At 55.2% G+C, this 26,086-nt stretch overlaps 2 protein-coding genes across 7 annotated transcripts in view; one reads left to right on the forward strand and one right to left on the reverse strand.

The window, feature by feature from the left end:
* GRIK5 (glutamate ionotropic receptor kainate type subunit 5) overlaps positions 1 to 18,294 on the reverse strand; it is a 51,439-nt gene extending 33,145 nt beyond the window's left edge. Inside the window, exons 1-11 of one of the 5 annotated variants that reach the window (XM_032485919.1) lie at positions 14,124 to 18,289; positions 10,570 to 10,698; positions 10,104 to 10,268; positions 7,659 to 7,756; positions 7,398 to 7,563; positions 5,482 to 5,660; positions 3,949 to 4,002; positions 3,688 to 3,849; positions 1,987 to 2,139; positions 1,526 to 1,630; positions 1,297 to 1,404 (exon numbers count right to left, since the gene is read on the reverse strand). In XM_032485919.1, coding sequence (XP_032341810.1) covers positions 1,297 to 1,404; positions 1,526 to 1,630; positions 1,987 to 2,139; positions 3,688 to 3,849; positions 3,949 to 4,002; positions 5,482 to 5,660; positions 7,398 to 7,563; positions 7,659 to 7,756; positions 10,104 to 10,268; positions 10,570 to 10,648 — 1,269 coding nt within the window. In that variant the 5' untranslated portion in view covers positions 10,649 to 10,698; positions 14,124 to 18,289. Of the gene's footprint in view, positions 1 to 1,296; positions 1,405 to 1,525; positions 1,631 to 1,986; positions 2,140 to 3,687; positions 3,850 to 3,948; positions 4,003 to 5,481; positions 5,661 to 7,397; positions 7,564 to 7,658; positions 7,757 to 10,103; positions 10,269 to 10,569; positions 10,699 to 14,123 lie in introns of all 5 variants that reach the window. The other 4 variants (XM_032485922.1, XM_032485923.1, XM_032485920.1 and 1 more) reach the window with 4 other exon arrangements.
* Positions 18,295 to 18,600: 306 nt separating this feature from the next.
* ZNF574 (zinc finger protein 574) lies at positions 18,601 to 24,157 on the forward strand. Of its 2 annotated transcripts, none has more exons than XM_032485925.1 (2): positions 18,601 to 18,881; positions 21,183 to 24,157. In XM_032485925.1, exon 2 carries the CDS (start codon positions 21,203 to 21,205, stop codon positions 23,891 to 23,893), a length of 2,691 nt encoding a protein of 896 aa, XP_032341816.1. In that variant the 5' UTR covers positions 18,601 to 18,881; positions 21,183 to 21,202; the 3' UTR covers positions 23,894 to 24,157. The 2 variants fall into 2 exon arrangements, with proteins under 2 accessions (XP_032341816.1, XP_032341815.1); XM_032485924.1 differs by having other exon boundaries at positions 18,601 to 18,767.
* The last annotated feature ends 1,929 nt before the right edge of the window (positions 24,158 to 26,086 follow it).

The raw sequence follows: 26,086 nt of genomic DNA on the forward strand, positions 1-26,086 counted from the left end.
CCCACCAACACACACACACACACACACACACAAAAAAGAGGTACCACTTCTCCCAGCCAGCCTGGCCTGGCCCTCAGGGCCCCTCTGTGAAGCTGTTACAAAGTGTCTGGTTTCCTGTCTGCAGGCCATCTGTCCCTCCCCAGCAGGCTCACTGGCCTTTCTCCAGAGGGACGTGAGGTCCACATTAGATCAGGAGTTCCCTAGGGACTGAGAGAATGGCCCTGCAATGCTGTGCTTTAGGGGGCCTCTGATGTCCTGTGGAACTGGTGGTAATCCTCTCAACCTCGATGTCCATGGCTATTAGTGACTGAGGGGCTCTCACCGACCACGGATGCCCACAGGCCAGGGACTCGGCTGCTACGAAGAGCATGGCGGCCTCCAGGCCCAGTTGCTCAGGGCAGCCTCCTGCCCTGGTAGCAGGAGGTCCTATGCGTCACCTCCTCCCTCACCACCTGGCAAGAGGTAGCAGGGGGCAGGGGAAGGGGCAGGGGAGAGGACAGGGGCTCTGACCATGTCACTCAGCTCCACCTGGGACTTGCCCTGTTTCCTTACCTTCAAGAGGAGGAAGACAGGACAAAGTTCACCAAGTAGCGGAGAGGTTTAAAGAGCGACACCTGATAAGGACCTAGCACAGGGCCCAGAGAAGAACAGATGCTCGGTAAATACTCATTGACACGCGAAGGCACCTTGGTCTCTGATCTGGTGAAATGCAGGAATGGCACCCCCAGGGCTACAGGACAAAGTTCTTGGCTGGTGCTCAGGTAGGAAACGACTAGACATTCAAAGCGCAGTGGTTAAGACTCCATCCTGGCTATGCTTTATACTTGCAGCGTGACCTGAGCAAGTCACTCTACCTCTCAGAGCCTCTTCAAGACAGATACTAAATAATTTGACATGTGTCAACATGCTCAGTCGGCAAATGTGACAAGATAGCCGTCCTAGCAATGGTGATTTACAGGGGCCTACCGTGGGCCAGGCGCTGTGCGAGGCACCCCCTGTGCTGCCTCGTGGAGTCGTCACAAGAGCAGTCACCCCCACCTCCGCTGTGCGTCGGCAGGCTGGTAGAGCCCAGAGCCGGACCTGGCTCTGATTGCAGACTCTGTACGCACCACTGCTCCAGCAGCAATTAGGTTGGTGACATCCTGGCCACAATCAGGACTTCTGGGTACCCGGATCACATCCTTACTGGTTGGCCCTCTGTGCCAGCCAAGGCATCCCTCCACCTCACTGAGACTGGGCTGGGACATCGCTCAGGAAAGGCCCGTCCACCTACCACCTACCCCAAGGGCCACTCACCAGGATGGTCGTGACTACCAGCGTCTTGTTGGCCAGTGTCTGTGACAGGTTGATGTCCAGGGTGGTGGCATTCATGGCCAGAGTCCGGTTAGAGTACCACACTCCAATCTGAGGCAGAGAGGGCGCTGTCAGCACAGGTCCAGTCTGAGGATACCTCGGACCTCTGGGTACTGCCTTGCCCTCATCTCCCACCCCATCAAGGCTCTGGTGTCACCATGGGTCTGCTCACCTCACGGTGGCCCTGACGAGACTTCTCCAGGATGCGCAAGGTATAGTTGGTCCTCTGCCCTTTGCTGTTGAACTCGACCCGCCCAGTCAGCCCATCATACTCTACCTAGCAGGGTGGGAGGAGGGCAGAGGGAGGGGTGGCAGGGGCCCAGAGAAGAGACAGAAATGGAGGGGACAAGAGAGAGGGAGAGGGACCAGGAAGGACCACAGTTAAACAAGCAAGACAACATGCCAGCAAACGAGAGGAGATGCAACAGAGAAGTAGGGCAAGAGCCACGCAGACAGGCAGAGGAAGGCCGGGAGAAGAGAGACAGATAGAAGGGAGAGGCCCAGAGAGAGCAGGAGATGGTGGGTGGGGTTGGAGGTGCGGGGAGAGGGCAGGGGCGCCGCAGGGTGGACACAGTGAGCACCCCACCTGAGGCAGGCTGCTGTGCCCCCTCGGCCCTCCCGCTCCTGGCTCACCATGCGCAGGTAGTTCATGAGGCTGGTCCCGTGGGGCCAAATGTTGGCCGACGTACAGGCCAGCGGCTTCACGCCAATCTCCTGGCTGCGGTTCAGCTCCCGGACGGCGCTCACCACCACATGCACGGCGTCAAACATCAGGGCAGCCGACAGCTGGGGTAGGGTGGGGGGCCAAGGTGGGGCGGGATGGGAAAGAGGCAGCTTAGCCAGGGCAGCCCCGAGGCCCTGTGGTGCTACCCTCAAGCCCTCAGACAACTCTTCTCCCTCCAGGAACATAAAACCACGTAGGTCAGGAGCAAGGAGGGGTCTCTGGGTGTCTCTCTGGGAACATAGATGACTGGGAAAGGTGTGCATGCTGCCCATGTCTTTGTGGGAGCAGCTCTACCTGACTGTGTGTGGCCTGCCTCTGTTTTGGGAAGGGCATGTCTGAAAGAGTTTGCCTGGATGGTCAGCTGTCACCCCTACAGGGGGATGTTCACGGGTGTAGGAATCTCTGTGTGTCTTTGTGGCTGATGTGGGGTAGGGGGTTGGGTGACAGCCACAGTCCCTGTCTGAGAGTGTCTGGGGATATGTTAGTGGGTAGGGCTGGATAAACATGCCTGCTTGTCTACATACAGGGTGAGCACGGTGTCCAGGAAGCAGAACATTAATGGTTGTAAGCCCGGGGCCTGGGAGGCAGGCAGCTCTGAGCTGGAGGCCTGGTCCTATTTCCTGTAGAGGGCCAAGTCCCTACCTGTCTCTGAATCTCAGTTTCCTCCCTATAAAGAAGGGATAATAGTTATCTCTGCCTCCAGGGGAGGATCAAACAAGATAATGCATGCAAAGGGCTGAAAATAGCGCCTGGCACACAGTGAGGGCTGGACATACACTGGGCACCGAGCAGTGACTGACAACATGGGCAGGTGTCTAACAGAGCGTATCTCAGCTGGGTGGGTGTGAAGGTCTGAATATCTGTGTTGTGTAGGTGGGTGCAGGGGTGCACACAAAGGCAGCCGTGTCTGTGTGACGGACCTGCACGCACATGTCCGACTGCATGGCTTGGTGTCCGTGAGAGTTTCTGTGCACGTATTAGTGTCTCAGTATCTTAGTGTGTGACTAGATGTCTGTGAACAAATACACATAAATATGCATCTCTTGTATGTTTGCATTTATTCAGCATATATTATTGGACACCTACTCTGAGCCAGCAGGTTTTAGGTGTTGGGTGTATAATGGTGAACAAAACAGAAACCACTGTCCCCATGGAACTTAACAACCTAAACATCTGTATCCATATCTAAGCAAAATATAGAACAAGTCACACGGTGATTAGATAAGCAAAGATAGGTGGTATGGAGAAAAATCTCGCAGGGAAGGGGGCTAAATAGTGGATAGTTTGCCATTTTTTAAATAGGGAGACATTTGAGCAACAACGTGGTGATGAGTGAGCAAGTTGCTAGTTCTCTGAGGAAGTGCATGAGAAGCAGTGGGGAAAGCAAGTGCAAAGGCCCTGAGGTGCACATGTGTTGGGGCAGCAGAGGCACCTGGAGGAGACTTGTGGTTGGAGCAACTTGAAACGGATTTCAGCTCAGGGCCACACTGTGAGGCCCGTGGATGTACCCAGAAAGTAAGTGGGGCACCAGAGGGTTCTGAGCACGACAGACTGAGGCCTGAATGGGCCCAGGAAGTGCCTGTGTGCTGGGGGCGAGGGCACAAGCTCACCGCAGGGCCGGGGTAGGTGCTGGCTTCACAGTTCTCCCTCCAGGACATGTTGAGGCTGCGCACAAACTCGGGATAGAAGGGGTGCGAGGTGTTGAACATGGAGAAGCCCAAGATGTTGGAGGAGTCCTCCACGATCCCGTCCAGGTGCAGGATGGGGAAGTCCTGGGACCAAGAAGAGGGGGTGAGGCTGGGGCTGGGTCCCACGTAGGGCAGATGCTGCAGAGGGAAGCAGGGGCTGGAAGGGCTGCAGGGGGTACGCACCATGGTGGTGAGGATGTACTTGTAAAATGCTGAGGTCATTCCCAGCTCTGAGGCCTGGAGAACGCAGGAAGCAGAAATAGGGAGAAGTCAAGAGAGGAAGAGAGATTTAGAGACAGGCCTGGCAAGAAGACACCCCAGAGAAAACACAGTAAGAGACACCCGAGACAGAGAGAGACAGGGAAAAGGAGATGCATGGGGGCAGAGGGAGGTCTGGTCCCTCACATCCCACTGAGTTGATCGGTTCCCCAGGAGGGACAAAAATTTTGTTGGAGGAGAGAATGATGTCCTCAAATGCCCACATCCTTAGAAGACTACCTTCTGGAGACAGTTATGCAAAGGGATACCTCAGAAACTGGATGGGTAGGGGGTGGGTAACCTTAACTTCAATCTTAACTTACCCCAGGCTGCCCCAAAGCTAAGTCTGGGCTGCTAATGTGTAGGGCTCACCCTGGTCACAGACCAGGAAAACTACCCACTGCAATCTTTAAAAACTCTTTCCAATGAAAGGCAGCCAACTGAAATATCAAGATTCATGTTTTGAGCTCCCTTTTGCACAGTTCTCAAGGAGAACAAAGTTAAAAGACATCTCCATGCCAGGAGTGCACAATTCTGTCTCACTATGATCATTAGAACATTAAATGGCACCAGCTTGCATTGCCTACTTGGCAGGGGCTGTTAACATGTGGGTTACAGCTCATTCTAGGAGAGAAAAGTGCAGGCTCAAGAGAAAAGTGACCACTGGTCACTGGGCTCACAGAGGAGGGGCTGGAACCCCAGCTCAGGCCCACCGTGCCTGCCTCAAACCCAAAATGCTTTCTCTGAGCCATCTGCCTCAAGAGCCCCGTGGATTCTGTCTATACTTCTCCCTGTAAGCTACTATCAGCAATGACATATGGCTTTAATTAAAAAAAAAAAAACTGAAGAAAAATAAATGATACAGATTAGATTATAAGGATAAATTAAGAGCAGGGAAGCAATGAATGATTAATGAATGTGGGTCTCTGGTGGATGACATGTCGCAGGCCCATGAGGGGAAAGTCCTGGTGCCGGCCCTTCCTGGGTGCCTTGGGCCAGTCCATTCCCCATGGAAACTCTGTTTTTTCATCCACAAAATGGTATCATACCTACCCTGCAGGGTGGAGTGAGAGCCAAATCAAAGAAGATGTGCAGAGCACCCCAACACAGAGCAGGAGAGGCACTCAGTAAAGATAACAGGGAGCTCCCACTATGCCAGCACTTACTCTGGGCCAGGGACTGTCCCAGCGCTTCCCTGCCATTCACCCAGTAGCCCTCACAGCAACCCACTGAGGTAGCAGGTATTCACAGAGAGGGGAGGTGACTGACTGTCCAGGATCCAGCCATGGGTGCAAGAGGGAAGAGGCTGAGCTGAAAGACAACTTCCATCATCTGCCCGCAGAAAGCAATCTCCGTACCCCCATGTGACCCTTGAGGCCTGAGGGCACTGGGTGACTTGCTCTGTCACCCATGTTTCTGTTCCTGACCCTGTAGGGCATTAGAGATGGGGGGACCCACCTTACGGAGAATGAGGTGGGAGATAGATGCGTTGGCATCAATGATGATGGTGGACACCTTGTCATCGCGGATCTCTTTGAGCAGCGGCGTGGGGTCCCGGCTGTCATCCAGCATCCTCACCGACAGCGTCTCCTTGGAGATGAGGAAGCCACGCACCAGTTCCTCCAATCGCAGCAGGCCTGAGGGAGGGGTCAGGCCCTGGGTTAGATCCTTTCCATGTGCCCTCCGTGTGCCCAGACATGGGGTGGCCACTCTCTACTCTCTGGCGTGGGACAGCCAGGGAGAGGACAAGGGCTTGCTCAGGAGGTTGGGGGGCTGTCCAGAGTGCAGCTGGCTCTGCTGGGGTGCTGGGTCTAGGAGCCTGATGCTGGGGTCCTCCCAAACTAAAATCCCAACTGAGACCTCCCCCGACTTCCAGATGCCTGTCTCCTGCCACCTCTCTGCTCCTGCTGGGATGCATGACAGGCATCGCACACTTCACACATGCAGAGCTGCAATCTGCTCTTCTCGCCCAAACCACCACTTCTCGCCGGGTCGGTGAACAAACTCCAGCCTGCCAGTCACACAGGCCAAAGCCCTTGATGGCAGCCTAGCCTCCTCCCTCTCCTTCTCCCTCTCCCTGTCTCTCACCCATGCCCAATCCACTGGCTCTACTTTCAAAATACACCCCATGGCACTGCGCCACCATCACTGCCCTGGCCCAAGCCACTGCCATCTCCTCCCTGTTACAACAGCCACACTTGCCCCAGAGAGTCTGTTCTCTCCGCAGCAGCCGGAACTGCTCTAAAGTAGATGTGCTCCTCCTCTGCTCCAAACCCTCTAACAGCTTCTCGTTCATTCAGAATGAAGCCCAAAGTCCTCACAGCCTCCAAGGCCCCACTCCACCTGCCTGCTCGCCTCATTATCTCCCTGATCCCATCTCCTCCTCTCTCACTTGCTCAGCTCTGGCCATACTGGCCTCCTTGCTCACACACTTGTACACTCATACACACACACACACACACACACACACACACACACACACACACACACACACGACAGCCGTGCTCTGGTCCCATGGCCTTTGCACTGGCTGTTCCCACTGCCTGGAACGCCCTTCTCCATTTCCCACATGGCTCCCTTCCTCACCACCTTCAGATCTTTCCTCAAGTGTCTTCTCTTCAATGAGGTCCACACCCACTGTTCCATTTCAAATCGTACCTCCTTACTCCAGCATCCCAGGTCCCATCATCCTGGTCTATCAGTCTGTAGGACTTATTACTTCTGACTCTACAACATCTCACCTATGTTCACTGTCTAGCTCCTCCCATATGAATGCAGGTTTGACAAGGGCAGCCTGGCTCACACACTGCCACATCCCGAATACCAAGAACAAGGTTTGGCCCAGGGCAGGTGTTCACTAAATACCTTTTGAAAGAGGAATTCCTCCTGGCAGTTACTGAGCAAGGCCTTCTCTCCTTCTCCAGCCGCATACCCACAAACCCACCAGCTTAAAGGTCCCTTTCTCCAGGACATGGGCTCTGAACCACCCACTCAGGTAGGATCACCCCCATGCAACTCCTGAGAGCACGGATCACACTGTATCACAACTGCTCAACCATCATGTCCTCCACTGTCCCAGAGCTCCGTGAAGTCAGGGACCACACCTAGCGTTGTTCACTGCTAAACCACTGGGACCTAGCAGGTACTTAGTCACTATCTGCTGACTAAATGGTCTCTTTGGCAGGGAGAGGGGGTCTGTGGAAGCAGAGGTCTGGGTTCCTGAGGGGGAAGGGATGGTGGGGACTAGGAGAGCCTGTGTCTGGGTCCCCCAGGCGTTACAACTAGGGGGCACCAACTAATGACTGTGGGAGACTAGATCCCTTGGGAAGGGGAGTTTGCGGGAATAGAAAACAAAATATCCACTTCTTCCTCACACTCGGCCTTGGCGCAGATGAGGCTGGCCGAGGGGTAGTTGAAGGACTTGAGGATTCGGGAGACTGCCAGGCTGACGTCCTCATTACTGGGGTACAGGCTGACAGACGCGAAGCGAAGATATTGAAGGCGGGGTGTCTCCTCAGGACCCACCTTGATGTGAGGGATCTGAACAGAGAAGGATCTTTGCTTCCATCTTGCTCCTTCTCCCCGGTCCTTACCTCCAGGACCCACCCCCACCCCACCCCATGCTCCCGCCTCACCTCCTTCTCCCCACAGATATGGCTCACGGTGGAGGCAGATGCAGGGCTGGAGGATGGTCCCAGGACAGACACGACCCCCTTGGGCAGGATCTGACACACTGTCAAGGGTGAGAAGAGACGCAGATTCAGGGACCCTCTTCCTCCTCTCTGGCCCCACCCTTCAGGGAACTGCCCTGGCCCAGGAGAGAACCCGACCCTCCGCACTGAGCTGCCTGATCCTCCTCCACCATGCAGGAGCCCCGAGGCCCGATCCCTGATGATCCCTGACCCGGCCCACCATAGGGGACAAAAGAAGGGGGCACAAGACAGGGGGAGATGGGAAGAAATGGCAACAGAAAGCCAGGTGAGACCAAGAGAGAAACAAAGGAAGAGACAAAGAGTAAAACACCAGGGCGTCCTTCTGGCTGCAGACCCAGTGCTTGGTTTCTCAGCCTTCATCTTTCTCAACCTTTTTAACCACAGCACAACCTAGGGTGCATCTAACACCCCATCTACCCTGAACTCACAGTTGAGGTCCCCTCCAAACTATACACCCCAAACACCCTTCTTCTGTTGCATTTACTTGCTCCTCTTTCTTCCACCTTCTTTCTCCTTAATTAAAATGTGTGTGAGTCTCAAGACAGGGAGGTGGAAGCTTTTGTGGGCAGGTTGCCCATTCCTATGACAGAACCCTAACTTTTCCTCAGGGAACCACATGACATGGTTCCCAGGATTGATTGACACCTGACCCAGGATCACAGAACCACATTGTCCTGGTCACAGTAATCACTTCAGAGATGGGGACAGGCTCAAACTAGGCCATTGAGAGCCTTCCCCAGGTCTTCTGCTAAAATTATTACTGAGTTTGCTAAACTGGTGAGATGTAAGTTTTGAGCATTTGAGGCCATCTTGCCACCTGCTGGGGAGTGCACTCCTAAAAATGAAGCCAACTTGGAGGAAATCAGGACTCAGAGATAAAGACAGAGTAGATTCCTGGAACATCACTTGAATGCCTTTATCAAGCTATGCCTGAAACAATCCTACAATAGCATTTGACTACCTAGATTCAACCATGCCTGAAATTAATCCTTAGGCCTTTTAGTGACATGAACCGATAACTTTTCTTTTTCCCTTAGGGCAATCTGAGTTGGGTTTCTGCCATCCAACTAAAAGCACTGGAACTAAACATCTCATCTTCCTCCAAACTTGCTCCTTCCATGCCTTCCATGTTGGTGAGGGCCCCACCGATTCACACACCAAATATCTGGAAATGGTCTTTGCCTTCGATCTTTCTTCTAATAGCCAATTAGTAACCAAGCCTTATCTCTTTTTTGTCAAATCTTCTCCTATTCGTCCTCTTCTCTTTGACCTCTCCTCTCCTGCCCTACTTTAGATTTCTCAACTTAGGCATGCACCAGCCATCTCTCCAGCCATCCAAATCTAGCCTCTAGATTCCATTGTCACCAGCTCCTGCCCCAAACCCATCAATGACTCCCCACTGCCTGCAGGTGAAGGTAGCATCTTTCAGCCTGACCTGAAGGCCTCCTCGATCCCCTGACAATCTGCCCAGCCTCATCTCCCACCACCCAGTCATACTCTCGTCTATAAGACTCTCACGATCCCCCATAACATGTCCTGAGTCCACGTGGTCAGGATGGGTACAACCCCACACCCTATTCCTTGGCTCCAAATACTCAGCTCTCCCCTCCACCCCAGCTCCAGACTACAGGCACATGCCTGGAACACCATCTGTCTCCTCACCCTCCATCCCAGTCTCTCAATTTGTGTTCTGTGCTACACCAATCAAAAAAGTCCAGGAAATATTGTACCCTATCTTCCCTCTCAGTGATCTGAAACACATATGAACATGAAAAAGGCTCCGATAAGGTCTGCAGGAAAGAAATCTGTCTAAAACATGTTTGAAGGCAGCATCTCCCCATGGTCTAAGACCCCAGCACGTCTGTTAATAGGGACCCCTATTAACATTTGCTCAGTCCGTGAGTATTCAACAAATACTCATGCACCCTGACTATCCAGCTGGTCTTGTTCCACAGGGCATACCTTGAGCAACACCTCTCTTTCCATATCCTACTCATCTTTCAGAGCTCAGCTTCAGTGTAGCCTCCTCTAGAACAACTTCACTGTCCCTGCCCCTGAGCGCCCTGGCTCACTGCCTAGGCCTCTCATTACTCAGCTCTGGGGGCTAAGAGTCCCCAGCCAGCTATGAAGCTTATCTTTCAGATGAGGCCATCAGCTCCTTCAGGCCAGCACCAGGGCTGGTGCCCTCCCCACCGCCCCACGCCCATCAGCACCATCTCTAGGAAGGAGAAGGCAGTGCAGACATGAAGGAAGGGGCAGATGGAGCTAGAAGAGAGCAAGGCAAACTGAGGTGGCCAGGGCTGAGGGATGGGTTAAGGGCCACCACCCTGCCCGACCTCACCCCACGCCCCCTGTGGCCCTGCTCACTGGTGTCCGTGGTCTCGTACTGGCTGTCCCGCTGCAGTTCAAAGATGTCTACTTCCACGCGAGCCTTGGCTGGGACCTCGATGATCCCATTGATCTGCTCCCGGGCCAGGGCTAGGGCCAGCCGTTCACCACGGCCACACACTGTCTGGTCATCCAGGATGGCAGCTGAGGGGATACAGGGGTTGGGGACCATACTCCTGGGTCCTGAGGGAGAAAGGGCTGGGCTCCGGGACTCCCTGGCTCTGAGGTAGGGCTGGAGATGGGGACCAGGGGTCTAGACTCCTGGATCTGAGGTTGGAGAGGGCTGGGATCTGGACTCCTGAGTCCAGGGGGAGGAAGAAGCTGGGGGCTGCTGGGCTGAAGCCCAGATCTCTGGGTCTTGAAGAACTGGCATGCCCAAAGAAGAGCCGTGGGGCCCAATAGGAGAGTCTGTGAGGAGGCAAGGGCAGGGGCTGTAGGGCCTCACCCATGCGCAGTGATGAGAGCACCTGGCAGCTGGGGCTAGCGAAGGCAACAATCAGCAGCAGCAGCAGCTCAGCCGGCATCTTCCTCCCCTCCTCATGGGGACGCAGCTGCCGCGGCCCCCACTCGCCACCTGCAAGGAGACCCCAATCCATGGGGAGACTGCTGATATGGGGGCCTCTAAGGCCCTTTTGTGCACTGCTGGATAGTGACCACAGAGCCTGGAACATTGTTGGTGAACTCTGAAGAGCCCTGCCCTCATTAGAAGCTGACAATACTGAGGGCATTGCTGGGGGGAAGCCCGGACTCAGAGAAGCCCTAGCAGGGAGAAGCTCACAGCACTCAGGCGCTGAGTGGGAGAAGCACTGCTAGAGGATGTTCACAGCTACCAAAACAGGAGGGAGGCATGATAAGGATTTCAGGTAAGAGTGAATTCCCTGGACCATCTCCACCCTAATAGGAAACCAGGAAGTGCCACCCCCAACCCACTCCCGCCCCTGTCTCTGGGCAGGCAGCTGTTACTAGGCAACAGAAACCGGCTGGAGAGGATGCAGTGGTTGCTAGGCAACCCCATCCCAGGCCTCACTTGCCACTTTCCTGACGTCCCTGGTTCCCACAATCCCACAGGGAAAAAAGCCTAGACATCTGGGGTCTGGAGGGGAGAGTATCCAGGAGTTAGGAAACTTGGGAAGAGAAAGACACATGGAGACACACAGGTGGAGACAGATGGACAGAGACCCAAAGTGCCTAAGAGGCTAAAAAACAAAGAAGAGCAAAGAGAGAGAAGAGGGAAAAAAGAGAGACAGAACGAGGAAGAGAGCCTGGGGGTGGGAGGGATATCAAGAGACTCAGAAAAGGAGAAAGGGAAAATTGGCCAAAAAATAAGGGGTTAGAAAAATGATAAGAAAACAGAGAAGGAGAGTGATAGGGAGATAAGGATAGAGTAGGAGAAAAAGGGAAGAGATAAAAAGATAGGCAATGGAGAGAGAAAGGGCAGAGCAGGGAGAGGAAGAGCAGGCAGGCAGAAGACGAGGAAATCAAGCCACAAGAGGGACACAGAACAGAACAGGAAGAAAGGATGAAGAGAAGACACAAACCCACTTGAGATGCCACCAGAGAGAGCGGGAAGGGAAGAGTGAGCAAAGCCCGGAGTGCACTGTCTGCTGAAGCAGGTGCCAAATTGCAAACTGCAGCCCCCGACCCTGCTGTAGGGAGCTGAAGGTTGGGGGAGACAGTGAGTCTCTGCTCTCCACAGCTGCTCCCTACCTCCCAGCTTTCTGCAGGGTCACCACTGGGCAGGGATGAGATTGTTCAGATGCACAGCTCCCCCAGGCCAAGAGCCATGCCCAAAGGAAGGGACACTTGGGTTTCCATGGGAGAGGGTTACTGAAAGGCCTGGAGTGCTATGAGGTGAGCTTGGGGGTCTTTCCACACCCGACTCATCCCCACAGAAGGAGGGCTTAAGCTGGTGAGATGGCAGAATGAAACCTGCTAGTGGAGGCAGAGGTATAATGCAACACTTCAGAATGTCCCTTGTGGCCTGGACGGCAGGAGACCCCATCAGTCCCTGCTCTACCTCTGACTCCCACATGACCTTGAGCAAGTCCCTTTCTCTTGGGATCTCTGGGAAAGACAGGCTGGGGGTGGGAGGGCATGCTGGACAGCCTGTAGGCTGTGGACTGTAATTTGGATCTGAGGTGAAGGCTTTTCAAGGGTGGAGGAGCAAGGAAAACAGAGAGCCCAAAAGGAGACCTCCCAGAGGGATGAGGAGGGCAGGGCTAGGAAAGAGGCAGGGGTGACGGGGTCATCCTGAGACACCAGGGGCTTCTAGGGGCAAATCACGGAGCAGAGACTAGAGGACAGAAAGACTGAGGAAGAGACAGGGGCTGGCAGGGCAGCACCCCACAGGTGGCAGACACAGGTGGGAGCCGTTAGAGAGAGTACAGGGACAGGGCTGGGGGCAGCAGATGGACACAGAGGCACAGGAAGGCCCAGAAAGACAGACAGATAGACCAAGAGGAAGTGACTGAGGCTATAAGAGAAAGGGACACACAGACATCACCTAGAAGGGAGACACAAAGGGGACAGAGACAAGATGGGGAGCATGAGACAGGAGGGGCAGAGAATCAGGCCTGAGCCCCACAGGCCCAGAGACTTAGGCAAAGCCAGATATAGGTGGAAACACAGCAACCAAGCGAGCGCAAGGGGCACTGCCAGGGGAATAAGAGAGACAAGTAGGCAAGGGAGAGGGAAGGCAAAGGCCAGAGGGCAAATGGGGTGAGCGAAAGGGCAAAAAAGTTAACAGGCACAAGAACTGTGGGGAGGAGAGAAATAGCAAAACTCTGAAAAGAAGAGGGCTAGTCAGAAAGAGAGAGGCAGAGAAAAAGTATGAGAGAGCCACACAGCAGACTACAGGAGAAGGGGCAAGTGGGACAGACATGAGATGGAGAGGGACTCACAGGCAAGGGGAGAGGAGGGGCAAGAGTGAGGGAGGGAAACTGAGGCAGTAGGAAGGGTGAGTGACCCAGAGGGCACGGGCAGGGATAGGACAAGCACCTGCATCAGGGCCACAAGTCCACAAGAGGTACATCCACACAGAATGCCTTGGAAGAGGGGTTAATTCTAGAGCCTGCAAGCCCCAAAGCGAGGGAAGGAATGGGAACCAAACGGCCAAGTAGGGGAACACAGAGGTGGGAAGAGAGAAGGGGAGGGGCAAGACCACCAAGGAAAAGACAAAGTGGACCATGGAGGGGGGCAGCGGCTAAGGAGTGAGGAATGGAGGAGACAGAACTCAGAGTGGATCTAGAGGAGAAAAGCAGGAAAGTAAGAGGATGAAGATGGCCTCCAATCCCAGAGTTCAAGAGGGAGACAGATAGGTGAGCAGAGGCACAGGCAAAGCAGTGGACAGAGGGCTAGACCTGGCGGGGGATCCTCCCAAAGAGAGAGGGAGGAGAGACAGGGGAGTTTTGAGAGAGAGAGAGGAGGAGGAGAGGGAGAGAGATCAACGGAGACACACCAAGAAAGGGTTGGGTTAACAGCAAAGAGAAAGAAGTTGGACAGAATCAGAGAGAAGCCTAAGAGACACGTGAAATGGAGATTCAAAAATGGAAAGACATTTCCAGGAGATCAAGACCAGATGGGATGGGGATGGGCCCATGGCAGGCAAAGAGGATGAGGCTCCGAGGAAAGAAGAGACTGAAACAGAGTGAGAGATCAGAGCCGGTCACCTCGGGACTGAGGCTGGAGCAAGCAGGGGCGGAGACCTGTCAGGAGTCCTGGAGAAGGAGTGAGACGGCAAGTAAGAGCCAGTCAGACCCTCAAGACCCAGGAGCAAGGCTGAAGAGCAAGGCTGAGCTGTGTACCCAGAAGGGGTGAGAAAGGCCGAGGTGAACTGAGGCTGGGAGGTGGAGGGTGCAGGGCAGGCCCCTGGTGGGGGAGGGTATTTGCCGGTCTGGTCCGGGGAGCAGGGGAATGTGGGGGCCCTGCAGGCAGCAGTGAGCCTAGCCTTCCAGGACCCAGTCCCGGCCCCAGCCCAACCCCAGCCCTGCAGACACTCACGGATCCTGGTGGGACGGAGGGCTGGGCTCCCTCGAGGCCCGAGGAACGACAACGAGGAGATGCTCTGGCACTGGGTGGTGTGGCTGGGGCGGGGGGAGAGGGCAGTCCACAGGGCCCCCTCCCCCGCCTCCCGTAATGGCCCCCAACTAATCCAAAACAGGGGCTCCCCGGGAACAGTGAGGAAGGACAGGTGGAAGAGGAGAGGGTGGGCCGGGGAGGGGAAAAAGGGGAAAGGAGAAAATGGAGGAGGGAAGGGGAGAGAAGAGAGGGGGAAGGAGCAAATGGAGGAGAAGGAGGGAGGAAAGGAGGGAGGAAGGTGAAAACGCAAGGGAGGGGGCACAGGCAGAGCCGGGGGAGGGGGAAGCCGGCCCAGGCAAGGGCCCCCACCCCCTCCCCTAGCCGGGCCGGCCTGGGGGGGCCTCTGGGGGCGAGGACTGGGTGGAGACAAGGAAGCCGGCCATCAGGAGAAGTGGGGGAGGGGAGGGCTTGGTGGGGGGGAGGGGGCCACCCCTTCCCCCCTCCCCCCTGGAGCCCCGGCCCTGCCCTGGAGGAGGCTAGGGCCTGGAGTCCTCAAGCCCTCAGCCCCCACGGGAAAGCATGCTGGGGGCGGGGAGAGGCTGAGGAGTGGAGGGGCTGGGGACGATAGGGTGCTGGGAGACCCGGAGAGCCAACGAAGGGGCAGGAGAGGTGGAGAGATGGGGAGGAGGGACAGGAGGAGAGAGGGAAGGATGAAGAGGAGCAGGTGGAAGAGGAAGGCGAAGGAGGGTGGGGTGTCCCGGAGGCGCCCAGTGCAGGGCCTCGGCGGGAGGGCCTGGCCACGGACTCCTGGTCCCCTGTGAGGAGCAGCCACCGGCTCCGGGTTCCCAGCTGGGCCTGCCTCCCTGCTGCTGGCCGCCACTGCTACCGCCGCCACCGCCACCGCCACCGCCACTTCTCCCCTCCGAGGCCGCCGCCTGCCTGTCCGCCCGCCCGCCTGCCGCCCGCGCTGGGTCCTGGAGCGCAGGGGGGCGGGGGGAGAGAGATGAGGGAGGGAGGGAGGGAGACAGGGAGGAGGGCGGGCAGGAGGAAGGGAGGGAGGCAGGGAGAGAGAGACCGAAGGGAGGGGAGTTGGGGGAGGGGGAGCCTGTATTGGTCCAGGCTAGGGCCCCCCCCCCCCCCGCAAGGAGAATGCTGATGAGGGGAAGGCGCTGCATAGGATGGAGGGCCCACCCCTGGGCCGCCCCCTCCACCACACCATGCCACCGCCCTGCCCAGGCAGCCCTTGGGCACAGGAGCCCACGGAGACAACAGGCAGGGAGACTTGGGGAGAAGGCCATGGAGGTGGGGGGAAAGGGCCCTAGAGATGAAGAAAAATGCAGAGAAGCAGCAAGACAGCCATCAAGAGCCACAGAGGTGGACCAAGGTCCACAAACTCCACAAGGACAAGGACAGGGAAAAGCCCAGACAAAAAAAAAAAAAGGGCCATCAAGACAAGGGAGTAGACCACAGAGACAAGCTGAGGACCTAGGAGACAAGAACAGCTTGTGAACCTAGACAGCACCCCCTCCCCCCACACACAATGAAGATAGGAAGAGGGGGCAGCTTGTGAACTCAGCTCCCCAGGAAGATGGAGAGAGGCCCAGGGGAAGAGAAATGGGGAGTGGTCCGTGGTGAGAGAAGACCACGGACAGGAGGAGAGGCCCACAGAAACTGGACCAAGGATGCACATCACAGAGACAGGAAGGAGGGCCAAGGAAAGTGAGAGAAGGTCACAGAAATGGAGGGAGACGCCCAAACACCAGGAAAACCACAAAGGCAGAATGTGGACACAAAAAGCCTACTGAGGCAGGAGCAGCTGGCCCATGGAGAAAAGGGAGAACCCCCCCCCGAAACAGAAATAGCTCCTGTGGAGGTGAAGGGATGGGTGGTGAGTATTAGAATTCTCCATAATGCAGAGAGAAATCATGGGGACCCACGGAGATAGTGGGTGGGGAGAAGAGTCACCCAAGCATAGAGACAGTGGGAAAGGGCAGGGAGCTGGAGGGCAGAGCCAGAAGAAGAGGGGAGACTCCCTCCCTCTTGGAGCTGAGCAGGGCAGGAGGGGCATGGAAGAAACAAGCAGAGACACAGATCTTGGAGTGGGGGTGGGTGGTGCAGTTAAGTGGGGGGGGGTGAAATTTGGGGGGAAAGAACATGACAGTTGGCATTGAAGGCTGAGTCTGTGACTCACCACCACCCCCAATGTTCGTGATGGGGAGACACTGACACTCACGTGCAGCCCCCAGCACACGTGACCACAAGCCTCGCGCGTGCACACACACACATGGCATGTGGCAACCCTCACACCAGCCTGGTATCGGAGGCCCTCTGCAGCTGGCATGTGGGGGATCCCCAAAATACATCTGACCCTGAAGGATGACCAACTTTGCCTGCACCTCCTCACCTACTGGGGGCCCCCAATGCCCATTCTCAGCTCCAGATAGACCTGGCCTCTAGGCCTTTGCTTATGCAGGGACCCCAGCATAGAACGCCTAGCCTCTCAAAATTGAATCTGTCCCGGAAGTCCTAGCCCTGTGTCACCATCTCCAGAAAAACGGAAGCAGGCCTCAGCTTAGTCCTGTATCATCTCAAGTGAAGGGACCTAGTCCATCCAGGAAAACTGGGAAGTCCAAGCAGAAGGTCACAGCAGAAAGAGACCTGACAAGTCAACCTGGACACTTCCATTTTCAAGTGGGGAAAGGAAGCCTCAGAGTCTAGCCTCCAGGTTCTCTGGCTCCTGCCCCAGGTGGCCTCACCCTGAGGGCAAACTCAGATTACCAGCTTTAGAGCTCACTGATTATCACCAACTTCTTTCCTCCACTTCTTGTATTCATCCACTCTGGACATCCCATCTGCCAGGCAGTAGAGCCTGGGAGACAAAAGTATAGACCTTGGAGTCATGGGTTGGAATCCGGGCGCTGTCTCTTCCTAACAATGGACAAGAAACTTAATTTCTGTGACCCTCAGTTTCTTTGCAAAGTGAGAGCAATTGTTCCTCCCTCATAGGGTTACTGGGAGGATTAAACTGAATAATTCATGTAAAGCACTGAGTATAACACTTAGCAAGTCATAACACACTTAGGACACATTAGCTATTATTACTCGGCTCCCAGAGATTCTAATAAAAACAACTCTTACATAGCTTTTTCTCTGTACCTCACAACCATACAGGGGCTGTTATTCTGCAGATGAAGAAACTAAGGCACAGTCTTGTTGACTTGTCCAAGACAACAGCTAGGAAGTGGAAGGGCCAGGATTCCAATCCAGGCAGCCCGATGTGATTACATGGGACTGGTGTTAAAGGAGTTTAATCTAGCCGAAAGTTAGGACATCCAGTTAGAATCCAACTGAAGGACACAGCAAAGACAATGGCTGAAGAGTCAGACCTAGGTGGAAGGTAAATGACTAATTCCTCTAGACTCAGTTTATTCATTTAAGAAAAGGGGTGGGGGTAAAGTTAAAACAAGCGAATCTCTTGCAGCTCTCCTGTCCCTGGGAAGTAGCTCTGGAAATAACAGTGCTGGGACAACTTGCTCCCAAGGCCCTGAAGGCCAGAAGGGGAGATGAGGGTGAACACATAGGGACTCCACCTTTCCTGAGCTGCGGGGGCAGCAGCCTGGAAAGAAGGCACCCTGGAAGGAAGAATATAGTCCAACCGTTACACGGTCACTTCCTTCAGGTTCTCATCCTGTTTGTCTTTCAAGGCATCCACTCCCTTACACTCCCTGTTTCTTCAAATGAAACTGTCAGTCCCGCTTTTACTTTTTCTCCCTCAATTTCCCATTTCCTCTCTTATCCTTCAGGTTTTCCTTATTCCCTCAGACTCCCTCTCCCCTGCTCTTCCTCCGACATTTCTTCTCCCCCCTCCCTCAAGAATTCCTCGGTTTTTCTTCCTTTCCTTCTTGCTGCCTTTATTCCTTTCTTTCTAACGAAGAAAGTCTGAGCCTTGATTTACCCTTTTTCTCTTTCCATGCAATTGGTGCTACACTTTCCCCTCTCCCCTTTGCGCTGACTGCTGATTCACTCTCTCCTTTTGCTCCTCTGGGGTTCCTGCGGCTCAATTCCCCCGCCCCTGACCTCCGAGTGTCGCGAGCCTCAATTTCCCCCATTTTCGCCCCCGACTCCGACGCGCATCCCGCCCGGCGCCCCCAAGATGGCGCCCGAAGCATCGCTCCGCCGTCTGACGTCATCGCGCTGCCCTCCCCTCTTGAGCCGTCAAGCGAAATCGATGAGGAGGTGGAGGAGGAGCATCCTTCAGGGGGCGTAATGGGGCGGGCACCATCAACCCGGGGACCGGCCGGCGCGGGAACGTCGTTAGAGGATTGGTTGGGCTCCGCAGAGGATCTCAGCGCCCCATACTATTGGCCCAGGGCTCTGAGACGTGAGCGTCGATTGGCCAAACGTCAGGGGCCAGACGGACGATGATTGGGCTCATTTCGCCATCCACGCGGCGGCCGAGGAGGAAGGTGGGAGGGGCGTTGCTGAGGGCGATTGGGGGCGAGAGCGAGGCTGAGGAGCAGGCGAGAGGAGACGGCGAGAGCTAGAGAGGGCGCAGCGTTAGGGTGGCCGCACGAGGGGAGCGGCGGCCCGGGCCTGGGCCCGGGGCGTGTGAGACAGTGGAGGCGGGTAAGTGCGGACGGGCGCGCGAAGGGCCGGCCGGGCTCCCCTCACTGTCCCCCGCGGCCTCCTGTCGCCACCTCGCCTGCGTAGTGAGGGCCGGAGGGGGGCGCGCGCCTAGAGGTGAGGGCGGAGCGGTGCCAACGGCCCGCGGGGCGCGCGGGGGGCCGGGCAGGCGCTGGGCTGGGGCGGCGGGTGGGAAGAGGGCTAGAGTTGTGGGAAGGGCTGAGTGAGGAGGGACGGGGCTCGGGCTGCGGGCTGGCAGGAACCTGGCTGCGAAGGAGGCGTTAGAGCTGTCCTGGGGAGGGTCTCCAAGGCTCCAGGGAGTATCTCAGCAAAGAGCTTGGCGGTGGGACAGTCCAGAACCGAAGGAGGGTGGACGGTTAGAGGGCAGTTGGGTGCCCAGGGAGGGGTTTAGGCCGTGAGAACAGAGATGATTAAGTTAAAGCGAAAATCTAGTTATGCCTGAAGAGTTCGGCCAGTGAGAGGTCTTGGTGTGAAAAGATAATCAGGAAATGGATGTGCCTAGAAGGGAGATTTAGAGCTGAGTGAGAAGTAGAGGTCCAGGTGTGAAGAATGGGGTTACGTTAATGTGAAGAGGTGTTAAAGCAGAGTGTGGGGGCATTGGGTATCCTTGGAATGGGTTGAGCGGGGTCTCTGGAAAGAAGGGGAATGCTATGTGAAACAGATGTCTCTAGAATAGCTTGAGTGAAGATAGTCTTTCTGAAAAGTACAGGGAATTGGGTCAAGGTGAAGATTGGGAATTGGGTATTTTTCTGGAGGGGGTTAGGGTAGTGAGGGAGATCTATGTGTTAAGGAGGGAGGGAAGATCTGGGTATCCCCAGGGTAATAGGCTGGTGAGAGGGGCCTGGGTGTGAGGAAGAAAGATCTGGCTATCTGGGGGGACGGGGAGGGGATCTGCATAAGAAGAGAAGGTTTGGGCATTAAATAGATTTGGGCAGTCTGGGGGGTATATCTGAAAGGAGTTTAAGCCATTGTGAAGGGTAGTCTGGATATCCCTGAATTGGGTTAGCGTATATGCAGGGTCTTTTTGCAAAAAGGAGGAATTTTGATATGAAGAGGGGATGTGATCATCCCTGGAATGGGTTAGGGTGGGGTTGGGTCTTTTCTGGAATAAGAGGAGTTTAGGTTGTTATGAGGAAGGGTGTCTGGGCATCCCTAGAATGGGTTAGGGTGGGAGGAAGGGCATCTTATTGCAAAGAAAGAAAGATTAATTTAATAATCTGAAGGGGATCTGGGTGTTCCTGGAATGGGTTAGGGTAAGGGTGGGTCTTTTTGTAAAGAAGAGGAGCTTAGGTTAATATGAAGAGGGGTGTGGGTATCCCTAGAATGGGACAGGATGGGAGGAGTCTATTTTTGCAAAGAAGAAAATGCAAAGAGAGGTTCTGGGAATCCCTGAATGGTTTTGGGTGGTTGTCTATGAAGAAAATGGGTTTAAATATGAAGAGGGGGTCTGGATACCCCAGAGGGAATTAGAATCATAGATGAGGTCTCAGTGCACAGAAGAGGTAGGTGATTGTGAAGAGTGCCTAGGTGCCCTGGAGATGCGAGTTAGGGTGGTAGGAAGGGTCTGAGTGTGAAGAAAGGGTTAGGCTTTTGTGAAGATGGGAATGGGTGTTCTGGATAGGGGCTTAGGGTTGTGGGAGAGGGCCTTGATTTGTAGAGGGGGATCTGAGAATCATAGGGAAGTGGTTAAGGTTGAAAAGGTCTGGGCGTGGACTTGGGTTAGGCCAGTGTGAGAAAAGTTTGTTGGGAGAATGGATATTTTGACTTAAGGAACCCAGGCACCAAAGGGAGAGTTGGTGGGTGACGGGGGCTGTGTGTAAAGGAGGGGGGTTGCACCATGAGAGGGTGCTGAAAGTGGCAGGGCATTGGGACAATTTGAGTGGTTGGGTGTAAAAAGAGGTAGAGAACCTGGGGGAGGGAGGCTGGGAGAAGCGGGTGGTTAAGGGCTGTTTGAGGACTCCCCTGGGCTCCTGTGGGTGGGAATGGGGTAGTGTACAGCTGAGGAGAGGAGTCAGTGAAAGGAAGCCTTGAGTGGAGAGGACACAGATTCCTGTGTGATGTGTTGGGGCCTTGGCCCAGCTGTGAGGCATGAGAATGAGGGGTTGGACAGTTCGCAAGCATCTGATGGGTGGAGTTGAATGCACAATGCTTTGGAGGTGAGACTTGGGTAGATTCATTTGAAAGGGACTGCTGGGAAAGTTTTGTGCTTCATGCTCTTGTGTGTTCAGGAGAGAAAGGATTGTTAGTGGTGGGTGGGAGTGGAAAATATGGAAACAAGTTAGAGGGAGAAATTGATCTAAAGTTTTGGTAGGGGATGATAAAGGAAGGGAAAGAATTGTCCCTGGGAAGGACTGAGGAAGCAGTGGCTTAGATGTGATTTGTCCCCACCTCTCCCAGCCCAGGGTCTTGCCACCACCATGACTGAAGAGTCAGAGGAGACGGTCCTGTACATAGAGCACCGCTATGTCTGCTCTGAGTGCAACCAGCTCTATGGATCCCTGGAGGAGGTGCTCATGCATCAGAACTCCCATGTGCCCCAGCAGCACTTTGAGCTTGTGGGTGTGGCTGACCCTGGAGTCACTGTGGCCACAGAGGCAGCTTCTGGCACAGGCCTCTATCAGACCGTAGTGCAGGAGAGCCAGTACCAGTGCCTGGAGTGCGGGCAGCTGCTCATGTCACCTAGCCAGCTCCTGGAGCACCAGGAATTGCACCTGAAGATGATGGCACCCCAGGAGGCAGTGCCAGCTGAGCCACCACCCAAGGCGCCTCCCCTGAGCTCCAGTACCATCCACTATGAGTGTGTGGATTGCAAGGCTCTGTTCGCCAGCCAGGAGCTCTGGCTGAACCACCGGCAGACACACCTCCGGGCCACTCCCACCAAGCCTCCAGCTCCAGTTGTCCTGGGATCCCCAGTTGTACTGGGGCCTCCCGTGGGCCAGGCCCGTGTGGCTGTGGAGCACTCCTACCGCAAGGCAGAAGAGGGTGGGGAAGGGGCAGCTGTCCCCTCTGCAGCTGCCACCACTACTGAGGTGGTTACTGAGGTGGAGCTGCTTCTCTACAAGTGTTCTGAGTGCTCCCAGCTCTTCCAGCTGCCAGCTGACTTCCTGGAGCATCAGGCCACCCACTTCCCTGCTCCTGCCCCAGAGTCTGAGGAGCCTGCCTTGCAGCAGGAGACTCTGACCCCATCACCTGCGGAGGTGCCTGTGTCTCAGCCTGACCCCCTGCCATCCTCAGACCACAGTTATGAGCTACGCAATGGTGAAGCCATTGGGCGCGATCGCCGGGGGCGCAAGGCACGGAGGAACAACAGTGGAGAGCCAGCTGGGGCAGCCACCCAGGAGCTCTTTTGCTCAGCCTGTGACCAGCTCTTTCTCTCACCTCACCAGCTACAGCAGCACCTGCGGAGTCATCGGGAGGGTGTCTTTAAGTGCCCCCTGTGCAGTCGTGTCTTCCCCAGCCCTTCTAGTCTGGACCAGCACCTTGGAGACCACAGCAGCGAATCTCATTTCCTGTGTGTGGACTGTGGCCTGGCCTTTGGCACAGAGGCCCTCCTCCTGGCCCACCGGCGAGCCCACACCCCAAATCCTCTTCATTCATGTCCATGTGGAAAGACCTTTGTCAACCTCACTAAGTTCCTTTATCACCGGCGTACCCATGGCGTTGGGGGTGTTCCTCTGCCCACAACACCAGTCCCACCAGAGGAGCCTGTCATTGGCATCCCTGAGCCAGCCCCAGCGGAGACTGGAGAGCCAGAGGCCCCGGAGCCCCCTGCTGCTGAGGAGAGCTCAGCAGGGCCCGCTGCCCCAGGCACCTACCGCTGCCTCCTATGCAGCCGTGAATTTGGCAAGGCATTGCAGCTGACCCGGCACCAGCGTTTTGTGCACCGGCTGGAACGGCGCCATAAGTGTGGCATTTGTGGCAAGATGTTCAAGAAGAAGTCTCATGTGCGTAACCACCTGCGCACACACACAGGCGAACGGCCCTTCCCCTGTCCGGACTGCTCCAAGCCCTTCAACTCACCTGCCAACCTGGCCCGCCACCGGCTCACACACACAGGGGAGCGGCCCTACCGGTGTGGGGACTGTGGCAAGGCTTTCACACAAAGCTCCACGCTGAGGCAGCACCGCCTGGTGCATGCCCAGCACTTCCCCTACCGCTGCCAGGAGTGCGGAGTGCGCTTTCACCGCCCCTACCGCCTGCTTATGCACCGCTACCACCATACGGGCGAGTACCCCTATAAGTGTCGCGAGTGCCCCCGCTCCTTCTTGCTGCGCCGACTGCTGGAGGTGCACCAGCTTGTGGCCCATGCGGGGCGCCAGCCCCACCGCTGCTCATCGTGTGGTGCTGCCTTCCCTTCCTCGCTGCGGCTCCGAGAGCACCGCTGTGCAGCTGCTGCCACCCAGGCCCCGCGTCGCTTCGAGTGTGGCACCTGTGGTAAGAAAGTGGGCTCAGCTGCTCGGCTGCAGGCACACGAGGCAGCCCATGCAGCTGCTGGGCCCGGGGAGGTCCTGGCTAAGGAGCCTCCAGCCCCTCGGGCCCCGCGGGCTGCTCGCACACCAGTTGCCTCCCCACCAACCCTTGGAGGCGCGGTCCCTGCAGCTCCTGCAGCCCCTGCCCGACGCCGGGGCCTTGAGTGCAGCGAGTGCAAGAAGCTATTCAGCACAGAAACGTCGCTGCAGGTACACCGGCGCATCCACACAGGTGAGCGGCCGTACCCATGTCCAGACTGTGGCAAGGCCTTCCGTCAGAGTACCCACCTGAAGGACCACCGGCGCCTGCACACAGGTGAGCGGCCGTTTGCCTGTGAAGTGTGTGGCAAGGCCTTTGCCATCTCCATGCGCCTGGCAGAGCATCGCCGCATTCACACTGGCGAACGGCCCTACTCCTGCCCCGACTGTGGCAAGAGCTACCGCTCCTTCTCCAACCTGTGGAAGCACCGCAAGACCCACCAGCAGCAGCATCAGGCGGCTGTGCGGCAGCAGCTGGCAGAGGCTGAGGCTGCTGTCAGCCTGGCTGTGATGGAGACTGCGGTGGAGGCTTTGCCCCTGGTAGAGGCCATTGAGATCTACCCTCTGGCTGAGGCTGAGGGGGTCCAGATCAGTGGCTGACCCTGCCTCATTTCATTTCCCTTCAGCACCATCCTGCCCTGTTGCTGAAGAACCTTCTCCAACATCCCCTTAAGTCTCTGTACATACTGTGCCCCTTTTCCACCCCTCCCAACTGCAATGTAAGTTCTGTAACTGGATTTATTCTCTCTTCTCAGGGGGGCACTCTAGGGTCCTTGATGTGCATAAAGGAGCACCCCCACACACACCTGTTAACACTGGTGGCCCCAAGATGAAACAGTCAATAAAGACTGAGTTGGACATTTATCTGCTTCTGTCTGTCTGGGCTGTGTTGGGTGGTGGAATTTGGGACCCAGGCTCTTGGGTCTTAATTTTCATGATGGCATTCCAGTGTTTTGAGCAGGGCCTGGCAAGTAGTAGGAGTTCAGTAAACATGGGCTGAATTGAAGAGGAGGATCTGGAGCCCACGGGCCTGGCTCTCAGGGAGCCAGACTTCACTCTGGTGATAGGGGCAGCATGGTTCTCTTGCCACTAGAGGTCCCCACAGCCCCACAGAAAAGCCTGAAGCCATTTCTGCTGGTGGCAGGAATATTTAGGAAAATTTTCAGGTTCTCACCAACCCTGTCCCTCTGCTCTCTAGCCTGATGTGAGCTGTCTCCCCCAAGTCCATCTGGTTTTCTCACTGTGGGTCCCTGAGGGTAAATGCAGGTCTGGGAAAGGCATGATTTCTGGGGCAGTAGAGGAGGTGGCTTCTGGGACAAGACCCAGCTGTGGGGTTGGTGATTTTGAGTAACAGCTTTTGGGTGTAGGAAGCTTCACAAGGGAGGTGCTCTGACACTCACCTGGAGTTGGACTCTGGCTCAGCCAACAGGTGTTTGTTGTGGAGAGGCTAGTGGTTGGGGTGGCTGACTGAAATTTGAATGTCTAATTTGTCTCAAGTATTTTCCTACATTTTTTGGAAAAGTCTTCACACTGATCCTGTGAAGATAAGAACATTTTGCAGAAAAGGAAGCTGAATTCAAAAGCAGTGAGGTGACTTACCCAAGGTCATTCAACCCAGATAGGGCAGAGCTTGAATTTAAGTGTACTTTACTTTGGTTTAATCACCTATACGCTTTACACACTTGGGGGAGGGCAGTGGAAGAAGGAGATGGTGAGCGTGTGACTGGTGGAAATGCTTGATTACTTTGCTAGTCTTATCTCTAAGAGCTACACCCCAAGAAAAATACCCCCATCCCCAAGATTACTCCAGTCTTTGTTAAAATTCTTAACTGGAACCTTATGAAATGAGAGGTGAAAGGAAGCTGTATTGAAACCAGGGGAAAGGAAGGCCTGAGAGCTGCCCACTCAGTCTCCATTACTCTCAGCTCCCTTCAGCAGTCCTGTAGCCCTGTGGGCACTGGGGCTTATGCTTATTTTCATCCTTTTTAAAAAGATAAACCACTCACCTATTTGATATCTTGACAACTTCTAATGAACAGTTATCTGTTAAGCAGTTGTTTTTGACCAGAGTGTGTTGAGCATCTTTCAGTAACCTGATAGCCTGCAGAAGGGACTCCAGCCACTTTAGCCCAGCATGCCAGACCCACTTAATTCACAGGTAAAGATGCATTCTCAAACTGCCACCTTTCAAGAAGAGCCGTACCACCCAGAAAATCATATGAGATAAATGCTTGGAACAATTGGAGGATTTATCTTGGCAAAACCAGATAAAAATGAGGCTGAATCAAAGGACAGGAATGGAGGAAAAAAACCTGAGGGTTCTGGTTGACCCCAAGATAAAGATGCTTTCAGCAGAGAAGCAGCCCTAATAGCGGGATCACCCCTCTTCTGTTGCAGTCCCTTTTTAGAGCCTCAAATGAAGACCGACTCCCAGAGAAGTTTATGTGTGCAAACATGTTTATGAACAAGAGTCACTGTTCACTGTCACCCCACTGAAATTTCCATGGCCCTCAATGGAATCACTGTCCTAAGAAAGATGGCGTTAATCAAACCCTTGTTGGGTGCTGGGGTTCGAGTTGGACAGGCAAAGTTTCTTGAACCTTAATGTCTATTAGGCAATTCACCCAGAGATTTAGATCCAGCAGGCTTGTCTGGGTGAGACCTAGGAACCTGCATTTTGAATACCAATTCTGATGCAGGTGACTTGCATACTCCCAAGAAGAACCTTGTGTTGCTTGTTTTTAGTTGGATATGGAAGCTGCTTAAGCAGCACTGTGAAGGGGACAACAGTTG

This window comes from Camelus ferus, chromosome 9, assembly GCF_009834535.1.
Source record: "Camelus ferus isolate YT-003-E chromosome 9, BCGSAC_Cfer_1.0, whole genome shotgun sequence".
Classification (NCBI taxonomy): domain Eukaryota; kingdom Metazoa; phylum Chordata; class Mammalia; order Artiodactyla; family Camelidae; genus Camelus; species Camelus ferus.